The sequence below is a fragment of the Xiphophorus maculatus genome, chromosome 17, assembly GCF_002775205.1.
Source record: "Xiphophorus maculatus strain JP 163 A chromosome 17, X_maculatus-5.0-male, whole genome shotgun sequence".
Classification (NCBI taxonomy): domain Eukaryota; kingdom Metazoa; phylum Chordata; class Actinopteri; order Cyprinodontiformes; family Poeciliidae; genus Xiphophorus; species Xiphophorus maculatus.
In genome coordinates, this window is record NC_036459.1 from 14006400 (window position 1) to 14028222 (window position 21823).

A 21823-nucleotide genomic window follows, 5' to 3' on the forward strand; every position below is an offset into this window, starting at 1 on the left:
TCTTTATTGACAGCTGTAGCTGTGTGCTCTTCAAAGCAGGGTCAGTACAAGATAAATGCATCACGAGGGATATGGCAGAAGTACAGATAGGTGAGAAGAAAAGAAAGACTTGGAGGAGGGGAAAAAAAATCAAAAGGAGTCAAGTGAGGAGAAAGCAAGTTTGAGAGGAAGTTATTTTTATCCTGAAACACACAAAACAAAAGCTGTAGAGTGACATTCTGTAGGTTGAGGGAGGACAGGCACATATATCTAATCTGTCTTGCAACTCAAATCCAGCTTGGAGAAGAAAAGGTTAGCAGTGTCATCCTTAAGAACAATTGCCTCCTGTTCAACAGACACAGCAACACTTCATAGAAAATTGACCGATAAACACAAAGACGCACACATAACTGTATATGTAACCATATTAGGACTTTCTATTGATTTTAGTTACTACATTTATGACTAAACCTAACCTTACACCTGACCATAATCTCACAACATACCTCTAAACCAGTGGTCCCTAACCTTTTTAGTACCGCGGACTGGTCGAGACTTCGCATATTTGCTGCGGACCGGAGGGGGGAGGTCATGGAGGGCGCAAGACTTTGGAAATTTGCGGGGACGGGGGTGGGTTGTGCGTCAAGACGACCGACACCAATGCTGTTGCTGCTGTTTCTAACTCATTCTGCTGCTTGTGGGCTCAATGTTGGCCGGTTAAAGGATGTTCAAAATAAAAGATCCTCCAGACTCAACACATAAAATGGAAGTATTTAATTATTTCTTGCGCGGTTCAGTATCAATTGGTCCATGGACCGGTACCGGTCCGCAGCCCGGGGGTTGGGGACCACTGCGCTAAACCACTGTTGGTCAAACTTCTTCAGGCTGAGGACCATTTAACAAACACTCACAGACCACCTAACTTGAAATGGCCCCCGCAAAAACACAGCATCTTAAAATATGCACGCTGAATTAAAAATATTAGTCTCAAAACACTTATTGTCTTCTTAGTTCATCCTAATGAGAAGTGTGGCGATGTTTTGTAAATATGACTGGCCATGACATTTCTATGAACAGGTCTAGAGTGTGGATTCTAAACTTTGCTTTCTTTCAGCTCAACGTAAATAGTTTTTTTAAATTTTAGGTGTTGTACAGATGAAGTTGGTCAGTGTGGGGTGCACTACTGCTCAATGCCTCGTCACCGTCAGCGCAGCTGCATTATTGCAGCCCCAAGCTGGGCAGACCTAGACCTAGATCTGTGTCCTGGTGGTGTGCAATGTGTTGTAATAGTATCCTAAAGTCACAAGTTTTGTAACTCACCCTAAGAAACTGAAAAACATTCCTGCAGACATGGATTGCTCCAATCATAAAAATAATCCTGGCACTGTTCTCTCTCCACCGCCTTTTCATTTGAATGGCCCGATCTTAAGCTACTTATCAATTATTATTTTTAAACACAATCTGTTGTTAAGCAAACTGTACGTGTCACAGTGTCTCAAAAAAACTATTGTATACACGCAGTACCTTGTGGGTGACTGGACTGCTCTAGACCTTATCTAAAATGGGGTGTCCACCTTATTGTTACCAGGTTTTGGTCCCCATAATGCATATAGGTCTTCAGCAACTCAGTGAAATATCACAAAAGAGCCTTACTAGGTTAATATAAACAAATACACATATATACACATACGCAATACTTCCTGACATTTGTCCAGAATAGCTCTTTATGGAGTTATGGGGCTGAGTCAAATTAACTCGGCTTAGTCAAATGCCCCACGGGATGTCTCTGTTTGTCAGCACTGATGTTTCTTTGCCGAAACACCTGACAGACAGGTCAGACATGCTCAGTGGACCGCGAACAGCCGGGAGTTATTCCTAAATAAGAAGGGCGGTGGGCTTTGGTTCCGGATTGAAAGCCCTCAGAGAAAGGGCTATTCTTTCAAAAGTTCAAGTGAGGAAAAGTGAAGAGTCTCCCTTGAGTAAAACGGTCACATAAAGTCTAAGTAAAAAAATTTTAAGGAATCTGTGTTATCTAATAATTAATTCAGACATTTTTATGGTTTTATTAAAAGCTAATACTACACATTTTTGAGCTCAGGAGACAGACACCTTTGGGTATTTAAAAATATTTCTAATCATGAGAGAAACAGACAATATAAAGGAGCACCACCCATTACCAGTCCCTTATTAAGGTAATATACTTACTGAACTACAATTGGCAAGCTATGAGTGTAAAGTTGCTGACTGTGGGCTGGCAACCAAAACAGATGAAGAAGGAACAATCTAATATCAGCTTGTTATGCTTCAAAGTTAGGCATTGAGTACTTTCTGGTATCCAGCTATGTCAGGTTTTACAAATTCAAACCCCTGTGAGTTTCCTTCCCTCTGTCCCTACGGGTTGACTCACTTTTAATGAGATGTTGGACGTTGAGGTGGCCAGAGTTTTCTTTGACTAACAAGATCAGGAAAAGTGTTGCCCCCTTCCTCGCCTGTTCCTTCAAACTGTTGGTTGGCCAACTGATAAAAAGCTACTACACGTTTCCAGGACATAAAAGAAAGATACATTTGCCGGCTTAGAAATATTTCTGATTGCGAAAACAGCTGACAGTATTGGTGTCAAAACTAAACGTGATCCACCTTTCACTTTACATAAGGTCAACTAAATTAAAGAAATGACATGGCACAGTTAGGATTGTTGCATCCCAGGTTTCATTTACATCTTCCCCTCATGATTTCACACATTCTCTGGCTTCCTCCAACAGGTCAAAAATATGGATGTTGGTTTATATAGACTCTAAATGGCCCTTAAGTCCATGTGTGTGTATCTCTATTACCTCTGTAAACTGGCAACACCTCAAAATGGTTAGATGGATAGATAAAATAAATATAACAATAAGAATAATCAATCTATAAAACTACAGTGGGATAAATCGTTGCTTTCTCATTTAAATTAAAGTTCATACTAAATGTTTATTTCTATTTTATGTAAATACAAAAATCTTAGAAAAATTTGACATTTTCAGTCAAAATTTAAATAGCACGAGAATTTCACAGTATTCCATGCCAGTTGTACTTTCCCTCATGTTTTTCTAATATACAGTATATATAACATTATTTAACACAGAAAAAAATATATACACTAATAATTTTAGTTGCAATTAAAATGTAAAAAGAAAATGTATAAATAAAATAAAGAATGAACAGCTTCAGATCACAGAACAAATCATGGTATGAATTTTTTTATTTTCTTTTTTAATCTACGTGAATACAGTAGAACCGTGACATTTTTACTCAAGGTTTTCATACCATAAAAAAATAATCTAAAGAAAGAAAAAAATCGATTAACTTTGCAACCAACTGAATATGAGAACATAAATTTAATATAATATATGTTATGTTACATAATACACTATGTTCTAATGCATATTTATGATATAACCAGTTCGGAGACTCCTTGACAGTGAGAGCTGCTTACACACATTTACACTCCCCTATCACACACACACACGCACACACACACACACACAGCCAGTGGAACAGATGAGTGCGCCTAGCTGTCCAGCCATTTGACTAGCTGTCACCAAGTTTAAAGTAGCCAATGAAGCAAGCAAGCAATACCTGTCACTTTCTGCATATTGTCAGCGTAAGCGGCTGAGAGTTACACTGACTGACACCTCGAGCGGGATGTGAAGTGCGCATGTAGGGCAAAGCTTACAGGGCCCCTCTCTGCTGTAAAGCGGAGATACATGTCATGAATATGCAAACCCTACACTGGCGTACTCGGAGCAATCAGTGCATAGCACACTGCATTTGATCCATTTGAGCCCATTTTTGCACAATCCACACTGCAACACACACACATTAAGTTGTGTATACAGATGTGCCATGGCAACACCAGGAACAAGTTGCTAAACAAAAGGAGAAAAAAACCCATAAAAAAAACATAAATTTCCAAGGAAATAGTGATTTTAGTTTTTTTTTTTTTAAATATACATGTTTTATAAATCACCACATGCTTTAAATAGAAGTCTCTGGGATTTTAAAATGCTAAACTTTGTGTTCTTATATGACAAAATCCACTAGAAAGAAATAATGCCATGACCACTTATATGATGGGAAGCATTTATATCTGCAGGAGCATTCCTCAGTTTCTAATGGGGTGAGTTCAGATTTTTATTGTTTATAGAACATAATTACGATACGCAGCAGATCACTGACACCCTGATCTTGAGCTGCCTGGAAAGCAGCTGTACTGAGAGCACTGTGACGGTGACCAGGTGGGTCTGAGCAGTCCTACGCGCCGTGCCGACTAACTGCATTTAGCAGCTGTAAAACCTAAACTAAATTAACTAAATTATTCAAGCTGAAAGAAAACATTGTTTGTTATTATCTTCTGCTTATGTGGGGTCAGATTTTGGGGCAGTGATATGACGTTCATGAAGGACCCTTTATCTTCAACTATAGGACTGAAGTCTCAATTACGTAATGAAAGCCATTCTTTGTTTTTCTATGACTTTGCTTGCTTATAATTTTCTGCACACACCAACACCGATTATAATTTTTTTTAATTTAAATGCATATTTATATAATCAGTGAATACATACAAGACAGGTTTTATAATTTATAAAAATACATCAAGTTGAGAAACATAGTCCCTCCAGCTACAATTTATACATGGTTTAATTCCACTGAACCACTACAGGGTTCACAGATAACTCCATGACAAATATTTACAAGACAGAAGCTCACAGCCTTACAGGAAAATAGCAAATCTGAAAACTAAAATACACATTTATAGCTAGGTAGGCCAGACAACAGCTCACTTTTGTCTGTACACTTCCTCTGTCACACCTGTTGACAGCTGATGTTTGGGGAAAGTGGGATTACTGCACAGTAACGTAAATGAACAGCCCTTGTTAACAACCTCAAGTAATCAAGTTTGAGGACAATTTTCTGAAACTTTGAGGGTTGTTTTACTGCCAATGTTGCTGCCCTTCAAATGACAATACCTTCTTTTTAAAAAATTGTTTTAGTGTTTGACATCGCTAAAAAGAATCCACACTTTGTGAATCTGTAAATAACTCAAGACGCCCCCGAGGAAACTTGTTCCTGGTTTTGTCTTGGCCGGCCACGTATAACAAATGGGTGTGAGTGCTCCGATAATAAACTACATTGTAGGCAACATGTGTTGCTTGTTACCAGTCTCCACAGGCAGGCTCATTTTCTGTTTTGTATCATTGCTCAAGACTGCAATTTATATTCATGTATGGGATTTTAGTTGGCTCCGATGTTTAACATATCAAGTCTTCTGTGCTAATGTGCCTGTTTGAGCATACATATGTGTGTGTATGTGTGTGTATGTAAGACATAAACACTGATGATTACCAAATCATGACAGATGCATTAATGATGCCCCGTTGACAAATGCATAAAAAGCAGCTGCTTGCTGCGGTTTTTGTTGCCGAGTCACATTTAAAGAGATTTCCTAAATTGCCACAGCACAGACAGACAGACAAGTGACAGTTTGGACCTCTGTAATAACGAAGCTGGGGAATGAGAGAGTGTGATGCAAGTTTGTGAAGGGTGAGGAGGAAAAGAAGTGAAGAACGAAGGAGGAAGAGGTTCGGCTCAGTGGATATAAGGTGTGGATGAATGGATGGGCGGAGTTTTAACCAACACAAGCTGCAGCTTCCCATCTGCTGCCATCATTACCATTAAGAGTCTCTAATTTAAACTAATTGCCGCTGATGAGGAAGTAAACAAAGCGCATAGAGTTTGGGGTTTAAAAAGATGGCAGGAGAGAAAACAAATTCTTTGGGAGGAATATTTGCGACTGTTGCTCAACGATTAACGCTCTCATTGGCATATCTGGTCAGCTACAGAGATTTAAGTCATTTTCCATACGTCACAGAAATATATTGGGAAATATCCACCTACTATAAAGTATGTGAGTGTGCATTCAGTACTTGGGAAGCAGTGAATTACTGCTGTATTTGAAAAAAAATGACCTCTTACTAGCTTGTTTGGCAAGAAAAAGAACTGTTCAATCATTGTTACTATTATTCAAGTAAAATATATAAAATGGATCAATTGGAATTTATGTTTTTGTGAGAATTGGTTTGTACGTGAGCTCAATCGGCGTCCGAACTCACCGTGGTGGTTTTGACTCGGCCTCCTGGCTGTGTACAAGTCCATCCAGATTTATTGACTAACAGGTCACAGCCTTCATCCTCCAAACACGGAACCATCTCACACCACTGCCTTTTTCGAACAATCCCAGCTGCAGAAGGAGACAGAGGAAGAACGGTTAAAGGAGAAACCGAGAAATGACAGGCGGAAGTCTGCATGGAGAGGCAGCAATTAGGATAAAGAGGGTGACTTCGGGGAGACTGATGCAAAAACATTGGAAGAATGATGGAAATGTGGAGAAAAATGGAAAACATGAGTGGGTAGAAGGAAATAAAAGGATGCCAGGTGGAGGAGTTGCGAGGAAGAAAGAAGATGAAGAGCAATGAGGTAAAAAGACAATTGAGGAATACGAGGAATGACAGCAAGAGAAATGGGAAAAATAGCCAGACGGAGAAACAACATGGAGAAAGCCGATTCAGGTAAACAAAGTCAGTTAAATAAAATCAACCATCACAAATTGTATTTAGGATGGTTAACAGTCTCTGTTTTCTTCAATTTTTTTAGAGAAATAACATAACCAAGCAACAGAGAGAATATGCAAGTCTTCTCATAAAGGTTACTGGTAAATGTTTGAACGGGATCTTTTTGATAGTACCAGTAGTTAAAAATGATACATTTCAAGAAGTTTAAATCCGTAATTTAAACACTAGTTTTCATTCTTCCATTTTACATTTCGGAGAAAGAAAGAAAAAAAAAAAAACGTGCATAATATCAGCAGTTCTCAGCCCCAAGAAAGTTGCCTTTCAACAAACACCTAAAGATTTATGGGCAGTAATTATACAAATCTGCGACCTTTTCCAAGTTCTGTATAAAGGGGTTTTATTTATTGCTTAAGCATTAACAAATACTTGTTTCACACAGGACTAATAGAGACCTTAGGTCCGGTGGTCAAATAAAGTGAGAAAATAGTAAATGAATAATTTATACAGAGCAATTCAAAATCCTCCATGAAAACGATTTATTCAACAGCCACCCTGTTGAACCTATTTTTATATGTTCGGTGAGTGTTTGCAGGGAACCAATGATTTTTAAAGCCATAAAATGGGAAAGGAAACAGTGAAAATTTTGTGCCCCTTTTTCATATCCAATAAAACATTCAGAAGTGTTGCACCACACTGCTCCTTTCACCGCCTGCTTCTTTTGTAACCGTCTGGAGATTGCCATGAGTTTGGGCCCTAAGCCTTTATTCTGCCGGCCATTGTCTCACTGCAGGCAGTGTGCATGAAATGAAAAGATAACATTCTGGAAGACTGTACTGAACCTGAAATCATCTCTACTTTGTCAAAGTCTGTCAAGATGCCAACAGGAAACAAGAAAAAGAAAATCTGCTTTAATCACAACAAAAGACTTGGGGTACATTAGATAACACGTTTTTGTCTCTTAATAGTGAATAACCGCATTCATTTCAAAAGTAAGAATAAAAATACATTGTTTACACCACTGTGCAAATCCATCTCCAGAACGTCACATAGATTCTCAATGGGGTTGAGATTTGCACTATGTAGTGGCTAATCCATGTGTGGAAATCATATCTCACGCTCCTTAAGCCACTTTTTCAGGAGCTGGAAAGGAGTGAAAATCTGGCTTGCCCAAACACTTTTAATTATGTAAATTATATTTCTAATCTGAACTGGCTAAAGTTGGCATTTGCAGGTCAAAGTTGTAGAAAAACGTACATTGGAAACAAAAAAACTCTTATTGGTAAATCTCCACTGCTATTCTAACCGATGTAAAATCAACATCTACCAAAAATGGTAAATTTCTGTTCACAGTACATAAAAAATACCAATAGTACTAAAAAATAATTTCATATCTATAACAGTAATAATGTCAGACACTGTTGAGTCCAAACAGTCAGCAGGAAAGGAAAAACAAACTCCGCTGTTTTGTTAAAAATCAAGAAAATCAAGCTGAAAAGCAACATGAAGGGATTTAACCGCAACAGCTTGACTGCTGAATATGGCCAAAGATAAAAAAGTAAACCCCAATTTCAAAGAAACTCTTCAACAGTCTTTAAATACCTTCTCCAGCTGAGAGGCAATTGCATATAAAAAAATATTGTGTTTATGTAAGGCTGGGGGAAAAAATGCAATATGTGGAATGTTGGCCGACTACAAGTTCACAGTAAAACGTTGCCTCTATTACATCATGTAACCTTCAGACCACATTATAACAGAACGAATGGTGATAACACAAAGTATGAAAAGAATTCCTCATAAGTTCTGCGACATTAAAGCTCCCCACAGAGGTTTCATTGTAAACAAACAAGATCATTTTTGCTCTACAAAAGCTCAACAGGGTTCATGAAAATTACGGCTGCAGGGCAAAAACCCATTAGAGAAAGTGAATTCAAGGGTCATTATGTACTGTATGTGGTATAATGAGGTGCTTTTTGGGATAATACGAAAGTTTCTAAAGAAAACATATTTGACTACAGCCTTGTGTATATGGGATGGGTTAAATATTTAATACAAACACAAAAAAGACATTAAGTAAGAGTCAAGAACTTAAGTGACGATGCAGGGTGAACAAAATGCAATAAGACAACTACTCTGCCTTGGAAAAAGTCTTCACATGTATCCACGTAGCACTTCCATCCATTTTTTTTATCCACCCTTTCATTCATTCATCCAAACACGTATTTATCCATGCAGCCGTCCTTTTTATAGTCTCTGGTTTTTGCTGTTTGTGTATCCAACTAGTTCATAATTACAATAAATGTGTTTTGCTTTTACTGTGGTATTTTTAAAATAATTACCACAGATGTTTAAACATTTCAGTTTGAAAAAGTATGAATTTTTGATAAATCTTCACTTAAAACATTATGCATGACCAGTCACCTAAATTGGCATGCCAAGCAAGTAGAGACAACGATAGGGGTGGTTCCATTACAAATGTGCACAAAACTTTGTTGACATTCTGCTAACACAATTTTGCAATTAAATTTAGAAATGCAATTCAAATTGCACATGACTAAGTTTCTTCAAGCTATTAGTCATTAAAAACATGGCGTGCCACAATCCTCCGAACACTTCCTGTCGTCGTGTTCGTCTTTTCTGCCAGTAGTAATATCTGGTTAGTGATAACGACTTGTCTGATGCAAAACAAGTGTTTCTATTGCAGTTTTTTGAAATAATATAATTATACTTTAATTATCTAATTACAGCGGAAACACCATCTCATCCTCGCGCAAAAACCTATCAAAAAATATGAGTTCTTTTTTTTAAATTAGAGCATTTCCATTAAGCGAATTTATTTTTGCAATTCCAATATGAACAACAAAACACAGCTCATCTGGGGTGGGAATACTTTTCTTTACCGAGGACAAGAGGGATGGTCATAGAACCATCATAACCAGGTACTGTTTGTTCTGTGGTGAAGTATGCATCATGTACAGTGAACCCTCGCTATATCGCGGTTCACCTTTCACAGTCTCGCTGCTTCGCAGACTTACATCGTGCTTTGTGTTCTGCATTCTGATTGGCTAAACAGTGTCTCCGCTTCTTCTCTACCTGTGTACATATTAAACGTTGCGGTTTAATATGTACACGTACGTAAAACAGCTTGCCAAATTATAAGCCGACATTAAAAGCATGTCGGTTTATAAGAATCTTTTTGCCCAGAAGAAAGAACAACTACCAATAACTATGTTCTTCTCTCGAAAAAACACACCTGCACCGCGGGCTTTAGAAGAAAAAAAAAACGCTACAGAGCGGAGTCAGGATGCAGCGGCTCAGTCAGAAGAGCAGTGAAATACACGGGAGTCACTATTTGTCCTACTGTACTTTGTATTTTTTTTTCATAATCATTTTTTATTTTCTCCCGTTCTAATCCAATAACTCGGGTCGCGGTGGGGGGGTTGCTGATCTCCGCAATTTGGGCACGGGAATCCGCCTTCAGTTCGTATTAAAATTATTATTTTACAGTACAGTAGTTATTTGTAAAAAAAAATGTTTATACAGTACTTTTTATTTGTTAAACAAATGTTTGGGCCTGTAAAAAGGTTTTGTTCTTTGGTTTCAATGCATTATGGAGTATTTCATTGTATAATAATTGTAAAAAAATAAAGGTTTCTACTTTCCGGACTTCGCCTATCACGGGTTCTTTTTGGAACGTAACACCGGCGAAAAACGAGGGTTCACTGTATACTTTAAACTCTTTCATAGTGATGGCGTTCTTACACAGTATAAGGAAATAGTCTTCGCCTAACTACCTATAAATTTAATCTAAGGGCACCTTCTACTTCTTTCATCGCCCTGAATGCAAATGATTAGCGAGAGTGAAACTCAAAGCCATTATCTCTTTGCCATAAACAATATGTATATCGCAATCAATCTGTTAAATATGCACACCCTCTCAAAAACTACTTGGCCGAATAATACATGTATCAAGTTCATTGTGTCAGCAGAGTATGGAAAGAGCTTTAAACTGACACCAACATGAAGCATTATTATTGTTGAGAGCATTTTGCTGACATGCTACTTGAGGTTGAATTACTTGGCGGTGCTAGGGTGGTTTGCCTTAAGGCTAGCTCTGCTCACAGAGAGCCAAACCCTTCTCTGCACTGAAGACATCAGAGCAAACACGCCCTACTTAAAGATCATCCTGTGTTTAGAAGAGTAACATACAAGTCATTGTTGTGCTTTACAGATTAGGTCATCAAGTCAAAGTGTCGACTTCAGATTGCTCTTTTTTTCAGGATCCTTTAATATCCTTAAATATAATCTCTGTTCGGGTTCCAAATGCTGCAAGACAAACTGCTTGTAATCACAGTCAACATTTACAGTACATGATAAGCAAATTTGATGAAAAATGGGCCTCCATGAGGTTCATAATGGTCTCATATTAATTTCCTATAGAGCAGGGGTCTGTAACACCAGCCCTAGCGTGCCTCCCTGTCCTAAATGAGTTACTCAATTTGAAAAAGAAAAAAAGGCCAGATGTACGTAAGGAATTCAGCTAGTCTTTCTGATATGGTTTGTATTCAGTCCTTCTACTTAAATCCCAAATTTGTTGAAATAACTGTTGGAAAATTGTATTGCTGTGAACCATGAACGCCTCTGGGATAAACTGTTGTTCTTCCTACTGACATGCAATTTAATTTCTACTGGTACAAAGCATTTTCAACAAAACAAAATTACCATCATTCCAGTTTGCGTGGGAAAATAGAATCATTAGCCTTCAACCACTTGGCCAGAAGTGGCAGTGCTGTGCTACTGATTTAGCTTAACAAAACTCGTGTCGTTCTAGTGTTTTGTAAGAGACAAGGAGATATTGAAAAGAAAAGGGGATTTAGGTGTTATTAATTTTCTTTTAGAGAGAATCACAAAAAAAACATTTTAAGCGGGAAGGCTAAATGTGATAGCTGTTTTAGTCACAATGCTAAATCCAACTTAAAAATCCTTTTTTCAGGTGGGTTTAAAAAGTGCTAGTTTTAAAAGTAATCATAAGGAGTTGTTAATCAGTGAGGTGCTTCAAGAGTTTTTATTTTTTTGGCAATCTTAATTTTAAGCCCAATCATTTGTCTTCTGATATTAAATTGATTTAAGTATCATCTTAACATATTTGATAGGATGACATAATCACAACCTACAAAAATGAAGTGCCCACATACTATTAATTTTTAAGCTAACACGCACACTATACCCGACCATTTTAAACTTACCAAACATTAAAACCTTGTTATTTGCACATTTCCTTAGGGATATATAAAGCATCCATATCCACCAGAAATGAAAACAACATTCGATGTAAGTTTGGCTCTATGACGAGCGCTACGTCACCAAATATAAGGGACAGCTGAGGTAGGGGATGAAACACATGCCTGTATAAATGGAAAAGGGAAGCAAAAATGCACAAGAGAACACTTGAAGAAACACTGAAAATACATCACTGAAGTAAAACGGGGGAAAAGAAAAAAAAAAACACTTGTCAGTTGTAATAACCCAAAGTCCAAAAGCGTTTTCAAGAGGTTTTTTTTTTCTTCTATTCTTTCATTTGGTTATTTAATCTGTTGCTGTGAATTCATATTATGAAAGCTGTCAGCAAGGTCACTTATTCATTTCACTAACGGGTTTTGCTTCGCTTCTGAATTGCCATCCAGCAGGGGTGACCCTCAGCTGATGAAGATGTATAGCAATGCCTGGTAAACATCAGTAATGAGGGAATGAGTGCCGTGTGTACAGGCGGTATTGTCTGCACGTCTGCGCTACAAATGTCATTTTTGACATCGAGCCCTACAAACTGACTCCATCAGCCGCGACAGCTGAGAGATATGTTATCACGGCTGCGTCAGATGAGATTTAATAAGGAGAGCGGCGCAGACATTTCAAGCCGACGCAACGCAATACCAGTTGCTCTGAGAAGTGATTAATGGAGATTTGACCTGCTGGTTTTGTAGCGTTTTTGACAATAACGGGGCCCAACTTGCAAACGCTCAAATCAAAAATTTCTCATTAGCAGAAGGTCAGAGGGAGCTGTCTGTAATGAATTGTTCCACAGATTAAAGTCAGCTGTCTAACATATTCGTTTTACAGCTTTATGAAGTGAACATTTGTAAAATTGTTGTTACACCGTGATTTGATGTTTGCAGGAGAACAACAAAAATCTATTTATGCAACTTTGAGATACTGTTTTTGGCAACTATGCATTTTTTTGTAAGATATTGGACCTAAACTTGAAAATATAACCAAAAAGCTTTGAAAATGTTGCATTACCAACTTTTAATTCCATCTCATCCAGATCACTGGCATCTTGTGCAATTATTTTAGCCACCTTTTCAACTAGCATTAGACTTTCAGCTGCTTCTGTTTACGAGAACTATTGTTTAAAACAATGGCAGCACAACTCACTAATATAGAGATGGCAATGTTCTGACCCAAATGTTAGGAGAAAGAGGAATGGTGACTGCTTTGGAGAACCAGAGCAGAAATTGAAACGTCTGTCAAATTGCTGGAATAATTTTTGCTTTTCTAAATTACAGTTTGTGTCACAGTCATTTACCATTGTGGTGAATTACAGACAGACTGCCAGCCACAGACAGCTTACAAAAACCCTGGCAAAGGTGGGACCTATTTTTGGTCTCCAAACTACCGCAAACATTTCACAGGACTTTCTCCTACCCACTTCACTGATCAACACAAAATCTTCGCCTTATGAATTTAGACGTGACCTGAAACTTTGTCATCACTACTAAGATTGGTCAGAGACAGAGAAGATGTACAACAATGAAACTTTCACAGAAACACTCTGGGTAGAGGCTTGTTACTCTGTACCCCAAAATCTCAATGACCCAAGGGCCGCCCTAAGAGAAGAGTGGGATCTCAGCACACAATGAGTCGACTTGTGAACAGAACGAAGTGTTGTTGTCAAACTGTAATTGATGCCCAAGAGCACACATGATATTGAGAGAATAAAATTTTTGCCATGACATACTCATCACTGTTGTTGGCTTTTGTTTCAATACATTGTTTAAAATGAGGAAATCACAAATGCATGTTTCTACTAAAATGTCCTACTTTAATGTTTTGTCATGCTGACATTAACTTTTCACATTTCTCTAATTTTCACCTAAAAGCCACTTGCCCCTAACTTTTACTGAGTGGTATTGTATATGTAATGAGGGCAATGATTGCTGGTATGCAAACATGTAAAGGGACTGACTGATTGTAAACAGTTGCAAAGGTGGCAGAGAGCTCAAAAAAGCTATTGTAAGGAGATGACTGGGCACAAGTACAGACAACAATAGAGGGATAATTAAAGCAACAACTACACAAGGTACAATGAATGCACTGAAATGCAACACCTAGCATACAATCTATTCAAGATTGCACTTGCCTGTCACTTTGCTGACAGGCAAGTGACGGTCAATAAAGGATGTTTCTATTCCATCCCCCCAAACAAATCATTTCAGATGACTATAGTGTTAAGGATTGACATCAGAGCTTGGTGGAGAGTATGCAACGCCTTTTGGTCGGTTGCCGTGTGTACAGGCAGTATTGCGTACGTTTCTACATACAAACAACTGATAAGAAGTAGTTCCCAAAATCGTACATACTCTTTAGCCATTCATACAACAAGGTGTTTGACTTGAGCCAAACTGTTTTTTAAAAATGCTAATAATTATATATCCAGAAAACTGGTCAAGTAGATAAAGCTATGTACCATTTCTTGAATATATATTTAAGAATACAAATTTTGCAACAAAGCATTTCTAACATTTCATATTAATGTTAGTTTCCATTGCTTTAGACTTTATAGCCAACCCAGTAATCGAAAACGCATCCACTTAGATGCTTTGAAAATTCAATTTCCAAGGAAGTGTAAAGACTGGGGATACTTTTTTTTTCGCTAACAGTTGACTAGTCTAATATCACTGATTTACCATACAAGCAATCAGAAAGTGTAAAAGCGAGTTAGGAAAGCGAGCCTTATCTGTCACATTTGGTCTCGCATCACTAACTAAACTCATCTCCCAGCAGCATCTTGGCTCTCAGTGACACTATCTGTTTCCATTTGACCATATTACTGCTGTGCTGCTGGTGTGAGGGCACTGGCTTATGTTGAAACGGATTAGATTCAAGGGAGATATCAAATAAATACATCCCACATGTGCAGGCCCAGCGTAGGGAAGCATGGACATGCATAAACACACACACACGGGTCCAAAGCATCTGTAAGCGAAGGTACCGGCTGTGGTTTCATCAGCCGGAGATAAGAGCGGAGAGGGGGAGAACATTATTAAGCCCTTCTTGGGACATTTGTCTTCCCACCAAATGGTTGATAACGGTCACACACGTCAACAGCCAGCATCTCGGGTTAATAAATTCCATCTAATTCAAAAGCGAGCTTGAGATGGCAGGGGAAACACGAGACTTAAAAGGATAAATGAAGGATAGCTGGCAAAAAGAAAAGATGCTGAAATAACCGATTCAGGTCAGAAAAGCTTCTGGATGATAACCGTTGTACATGAAATAACCCAAACAGGCAGACGCTTGGGACGCGACACCCTCATCAGGATTTTATGAAAGAATATGAATTAAAACATGCAGAAATGATTTAAGACAAGGAAATAAAGGTTTTTACAACTTACTGTTAAGAAAGTTCTCTTTTCCCCCCCAATGTCTTTCCCACTTATTTTCTTAACTTATTATAAGTCATGGTGACCAGTCGCTCAAAACACCATTCACTACCTTAAAGCTAAACATTTTATACATTTCTACAAATGTATATATTAAAAGTATGACTCACCAGCGGGAAAGAAACCCTGTGTGGACCTGTGCTGAAAGAGGAAACTGACTAATGCTTAGGTTAAATAGTTTTCAGAAAGTGCAAAGAGGCAGTCTAACATACTTAGTTTTATTAAAGTTATTACATAACATTTAGCATATTTTTACATTTTGCTCCCGGCTCCCAAGTTGTGTGCGAGACTTCATCTGCAGTTGTTTATGCCACTGTTTACTTTAAGGCTGTGTTATATTGATGAGTGCATCTCTGAGTGAATTAGCTTGAAAACTCTCAAGCATTTTAGACTGAATCTAAAAGACCTCTTGTAACTCTAAAGTTTAACAAACACGACATCTTTGTGTTTGTGAGGCTAGGATGGGAAATGATTGTTTGTGACACCAATCCCAAATAATTCTTTTGGCTTGAAAATAGTGTTTAAAAGGGTATTTTGAATAAAGGATAGGTAGAAAACAAGGTAAAATCAAATTTACTCCAGAAATAGGTCCTGATATGGAGGTAGTACTTCTTAAGGTATTAGATACTACTGGGTGAGCTTTGTGGAAGAGTGCTAAGCATTTTGAATTGGTTAAATGAATAATTTTTCATTTACCTCACTTTGAACTCCTCCAGAGCTTCAATTTTGTATTAACTTCAGCAGACTCTAATTTATTAAGTGCTGCTTTCAGTCGCCTCTCCAAAAATACGTTTTATGGGTTTAAACGGCATAAAACGTTTTATTTGTGCCTTCCGAGGCACAAATAAAACGTTTTTAACGTTTTTAAGGTAAGAAATGAGAATATTACATCTCTGTTAACATTAAAAGCTTTTCGTAGACACTGAGGTGATTATAATTAAGTTTCAACCGCTGTGAAAGTATCCTAAAATATGGCTGCAGAACTGGCCAGAGCCCGTTTTCCTCTCCTCAGCGATCAATTCAGAAGCGAGAAAAAAGGACGATTGTGAAATCGATTTAATGGTTTCACAATCCACTGTTCTGTGGACGTTACGCTTACTTTACATAAGCTTAGGCATAATCACTATGACCAAAGTTTCATAGATAAAAATGATTTCTTATTTTCATTTCTTTCACACGCTGATGCTGAAGACGACATGGGTCAACTATCAGACAGAGAGCAAATTTACCTCATCGGTAAGGCAACTCACTTACCTTACCGATATTTATTATGTCATTTATTCATTATTAGGGCAGTTAATCGGATTAATCGATATTGAAATAGTCAACTGATTTTGTACTTGATTAGTCATTAACTGGAGTACAGAGACTCAAAAAAGGCAATTAGTTGAATAAACAACATATTCAGAGCAATAAAAATCAGCAAACATGCATATTACATTAAAAAAATAGCAATAAATATGTTTACCTTATAATTTTTGATTGTTATGATAATAGTACCACAAAATATCACAATAAATATCGCCCACTTCTTCTTACACAATAATTTACATCAACAATGGAAACATACACAAGAACTCAGAAGAGAAACTGGCCCAAAGCATGACGCATCCTCTACCGTACTTAAAGTGCCTCTATCATTTTAATAATTGATAATCAGCTAAGACAAAAGAAAAACATTTATTTGAAGAAATTTTACCAAGGATTGTACATTTGATGATTAGATTAAAAACAAATATTACAGTAAAACTGATTTATTTCCCTACTAATTAAAAACGTCAAAGGTTGAATTTCGCAATTTGAGCTTTGAAAAAATTAGGCACATTTAATTCACACAAGAGAAAAACGTGGCTCTCACAAGTGATTTTGCCTTTTAACCAATTTAACACCTTTTCCTTTTTTTTTGTTTTGCTTTGTTTTACAAAGCAGTGGGGCAAATATGCAAAATTGTCCCACTTCAGAACTGCAAATAAAAGCATAAAAGCGTTGATCGTTACTTCCCAACCAATTTAAGATCCCTCTGTGCAGCACTTGACTTCGCCTGGTGGGAAGTACACATCAACGTTTGCACTGCGGATACCCAAACCCACACACACACACGTGCAGAGTAATCTCTTCGCCGACATGTCAGGCAACAAAGTCAAACAAAAGCCGGCTTGAGAAAGGCCCGACTGAGTGCCATTAAGACTGGAAGATTTGCTTTAATCACCAAAATCCCCTCCTATGTCTCCTTTTACAGTGGATCCATTATCGGGATAATTAACCGCACATCTGACCTGCCGTGGTAGGCAGACGTTCTGGAAAACCGAAGAACGCCTTGCAGGAATTAGGAGAGGATGTTCTAATGTGTAAGAAGAAAAAAAACAATGCAAAGAAATAAATCCCAGTGCTTTGTAATTAGCCACCATCTCTCCACATGCTCACAGCTCAGCTCCTCCTGGCTAATTTTCTCCTCCTCTCTCATCTGTCCTTTCTTCAGTACCATTATTTTCCTTTCTCTATCTTTTTTGCACCTCTCCTTCCCTTCCTGTCCTGTTTTTTTTTCCACCTCTCTTTGCCTCCTTTCCAGTCGGCTGCTTTGCCTGATTTTCATAAGATTATTCCACCCGTTTGGCTGCCTTGATGAGTATCTCCACGCTAAAATCTGTCAAGCCCTCTATTTTAAAAAGCCTGCATTTTCTTTTCCTCCTTTCCCCCCTTTTTTTTTTGATGAAGTGAATTTGTGTCTCAAATAGCTCCTCTGCACTCATGAAACTTCAAGAGGCAGAAATAATGAGATAGCATGCTGACTGACATTTCCAGACCTTGGCCCTGTGTCTGTGGGTGTGCATGTGTGGGTGTACGCTCCACGTGTGTGCGCGCACGCTCATAGCTCACAGAGCCACCTAATTCTCCTTTAAACACCACGAATGGAACAGACATCATACAATTCACAAAAAACATGTAATATGCTATTTATAGCTTCAACATTAATTTGGATAAAACAGACTTTCATGTTGAAATTTGAAGGGACAGCAGCCAAAAAAGTCCGTTTTGTTTTCCCTTAACATTAATAATTGCTTCTGTTAAGTATTTTCATGAGCTTAATGAAAATTTGTGATGGGAAAAGGCAGAGCGACATCAGACATTGGTGTTTGAAACTTGAATCCTCTGAAATTAAAAGTTTGATAGAACTGAAATGAAGGTCAGATATCTTTTCAAAAGTGAAATTTTTCTTTTCTTTTTTTTTTTTCCAAAAATTGCTTTCGGTAAATAATGACTTAGGCCATTATTTCAGGAAGGTCACAATATTTGTTCAAACTGTCACCATGTTTGACTGTATAGCATGAGACAGATGATAAAGATCCAGTTCCTTCGCCACATTCCTGTGCTGCGCACACAAGCATGATTGACAATGCCAAGACTCTCCTCGAGGCTCCGATTGATTGTTTCTAGTTAGCACTGGGAGAAGGCAGAGGAGCTTGATTTGTTCACAGATCTTCTGTCTCATGCAACAAATATGTAATAAAAAATAATTTTTTTTATAAAGGTCACATAATGAAATGGTGACAAACTGAGTTTTCAGTTGGGATTGATGTGAACAATTCCAAACTGCTTCAGACAAAGAAGCAGTTTCTGGACACCGATTGCGCCGACTCCTAAAAATCAAGCCACATCATCACCTGTCAATTTTTAGTTCCTTTGTCTAAGCTACATATATAAGATGATTCTGTTATTTCATAGAGTTCGCAGATTAAAATCTATATTTCTCAAACACTTTAGCTCATACCTTTTCCGTTACCTAGCATCAGTAAGACCTCTCTCCATTCCCTTGTCCTCAGTTGTCTGTAGTCCAGCTGTCTCACTGCTGCTTCCAGCTACAGCCTTCTTTCCCTGCGTACTATTTATGCTTGGTGCCACTGTGGTGCATACCTGCCAGGTTGTGGGACATGCCATTGCTTGGGGCTTTCTTTTTCTTCTCTGCAGCATGCAAGCCCACATATGTGCCTGTGTGTAGGTGTGTATTGTCCGCCAGCTGCAGCTGATATCGTTCTTTCGCAGATGGGCTCTGACATTTCCCCTCAGCTGAATGCAACCCCGCATTGGTGGACACGTGCTTTCGCCGCTCACAAATACACACAAAGACAGGAGAGCCCAAAGGCACAGTCAGCCTCAGGATGAAATGTCACGATGAACTGTAGACTGTGGGAAGAGATCATTTACCAGCAGCGTCTGGAGAGGCGCAAGCACATCAGTTTTGAGTGGCAAACCCCTGACATATACACCTGGTAGCAGCTCACAAACAGGACGCAATACTCTACCGACAATATTTGCATTGTCCTTCGCACCTAAGCCTTGTGTCTCGACGTGTAAAGATTAATACTGCATATATCTGACACCACAATATGGTACAAAGCAAGATTTCCCCTAGAGAACAGGTTAAGTCTAGTGGTGGGGGCGCTGGGACAGTCATCCAGCATCCCACTGTGTTTTTTGAGTTTAGAAATATTTGTATCATCCTTATTTAAGTGTCTTTAATCTGTGACTTGTCACTTTATTTGCTGGAGTTGTTGGAGTGTAGACTGGTAAGACAGGAAGTGGTTACATTCCGGTGAAAAATACACAACTCTTAGCCTGGTGGGGGCGCCAGTAAAGCATGGAGGCCCAGCAGGCTTATAATGCACTGCAAAAGTGAAAACTAAACAAATTATACCAATTATTTTCTTTCTTTCTTTTTGCTAAAGCCTTGATTTGATTTTTTTTCCTTTTACAGGAAGTGTCATTTTCTGCATCTCCTCCAAAAGTTTGAAAAATTCCTTGTTTATTCTAGTTTTCAATCCACTAAATTCTGAAAATTTAGCCAAACAAGTTGGGCATAAAACTAGAGTCCCACATCACTGAAGTGGACTCAGCGATGAGTCCACTTCAGTGACTCAGTGGACTCAAAGGTACCCCACTTTTTCAGTGGAAAAAGTGTTTTCAGTGGAAAAAGTGGGGTACAACCTAATTAAAAGTGTTCATGTAGGGATCAAAGTGGTGTTGTCTTGACAAAAACAGCCACATCTGAGGATTTCAAGGGCCTTTCAGCAATTATGCAGAAGGCACAGCACTAAACCCAACAGTGTGATGCCCCTGATTCCGCAAGTTCATGCAACAAACACTCGATACTGGCCGTTTCAAAAACATTTTTTCCTCTTACTTGGCAGTCATGTGAAATAAATAATAGGGTCTCAGGTCGTACCCTTCAAACTCAAGAGTTCACTTTTAGGAGGTGTTAGCTGAGCTGTTAAAAGCTAATAAGTGTTTGATGTACGCTGTGAGATCCGAGTATGAAAAATTTAACACAGTATGTCAATTCAAGTTAAAGTAGAGTACAAAGCTAAAAGAAAAGTATTATTCCTCTGCAAATATTAAACAAACAAGACCTCTTGATGATAAAATGCTAGAACAGTTTTACTTCCAATGTACATAGAGCAAGTTTTACAAAGCACTATTCAGCATAGCAAAAATAAGTTGAGTCTCAGATGAAGAGCAAAATGAGTGTTTTATCTTGGTAATCCATACTTATGCTTAAAACTTATTTTCAATAAAAAATGGAAAATGGAACCAAATAGGGAACACCAATTCTGTAGATATTTTAAAGTCTGCCTATAATATAAACTAACAATGCTTTCTACAAAAAGATAATGCAACATAAAATGATTATTTTTACTGTGACCAACTTACAAGCAGACAGCTTGTAGAGTAGTAAAACCTGGACTGGAAGCTTTCTTGTGTCTTTGAAAAATGCAAAAACAATAAAACAAAAGGTTTTCTTTGTTTTTGTCTTTTCCTCCCCAAAATATTACCAAATTCATATCTTGTTTTGTCTTGCTTTTTGAGCAGGATGCATACATACACCTTTAATGCACATCAACGTTATATAAACTAGACTCCTAATCCTACCTGTTTGTTTTGAAGATTTACTGCCTTGTCGGACATGTCGGCACTGAAACAGCCAATCAAAATTGGAAGGAAAAAAAAAAAAAAAAGCAACTCGCCGTTATCAGCAGCTGAGTGAACACGCCATGAACAACGCGAGGAGAGGAAAATATGACAAATGGACACACACAACAGCAAGGGTAGTGGCAGTGTTGATGGGTTCTGATGATAGTTGTTATCGTGATGTAGCTGACGATAATGAAGGTGACTACATTGATGTTGATGATAAATGACACAGTGACACACATACAACAAAGTAGAACGACGGCTTGAGGCTGCGAGCAAAAATAGGCGGGCTGATATAATTAGTCTGCGTGCGTATAATGCACCTTCTGTTCGTGCATGTAAAGGTTTGTGTTGATGTGGGGTAACGCCACTGCCTGTAAACTGACCTTTGAGCCTGTTCATAAGGAATTAGGTACAGCTGGTGGAGTCCTGGACCCTCAGCATTCAGCCCCCGGTCCTTAGCAGGGGGCATGTTGAGCCTTATTGACCTCTGCATCCTAAGTAATCCACCTTAAATTATGCATAACCTTTTACTTGGCAGAGCTCCCC

General features: G+C 38.2%; 1 protein-coding gene across 2 annotated transcripts in view; it reads right to left on the reverse strand.

Annotated features, from left to right (window-relative positions):
• The window catches only part of fam19a5 (family with sequence similarity 19 member A5, C-C motif chemokine like), a 154500-nt gene that overhangs the window by 6559 nt on the left and 126118 nt on the right, over positions 1 to 21823 (reverse strand). For both annotated transcript variants that reach the window (XM_023349797.1, XM_023349798.1), the window contains exon 3: positions 6132 to 6259. In XM_023349797.1, the coding sequence (XP_023205565.1) occupies positions 6132 to 6259 (128 nt within the window). The remainder of the gene's footprint in view (positions 1 to 6131; positions 6260 to 21823) is intronic.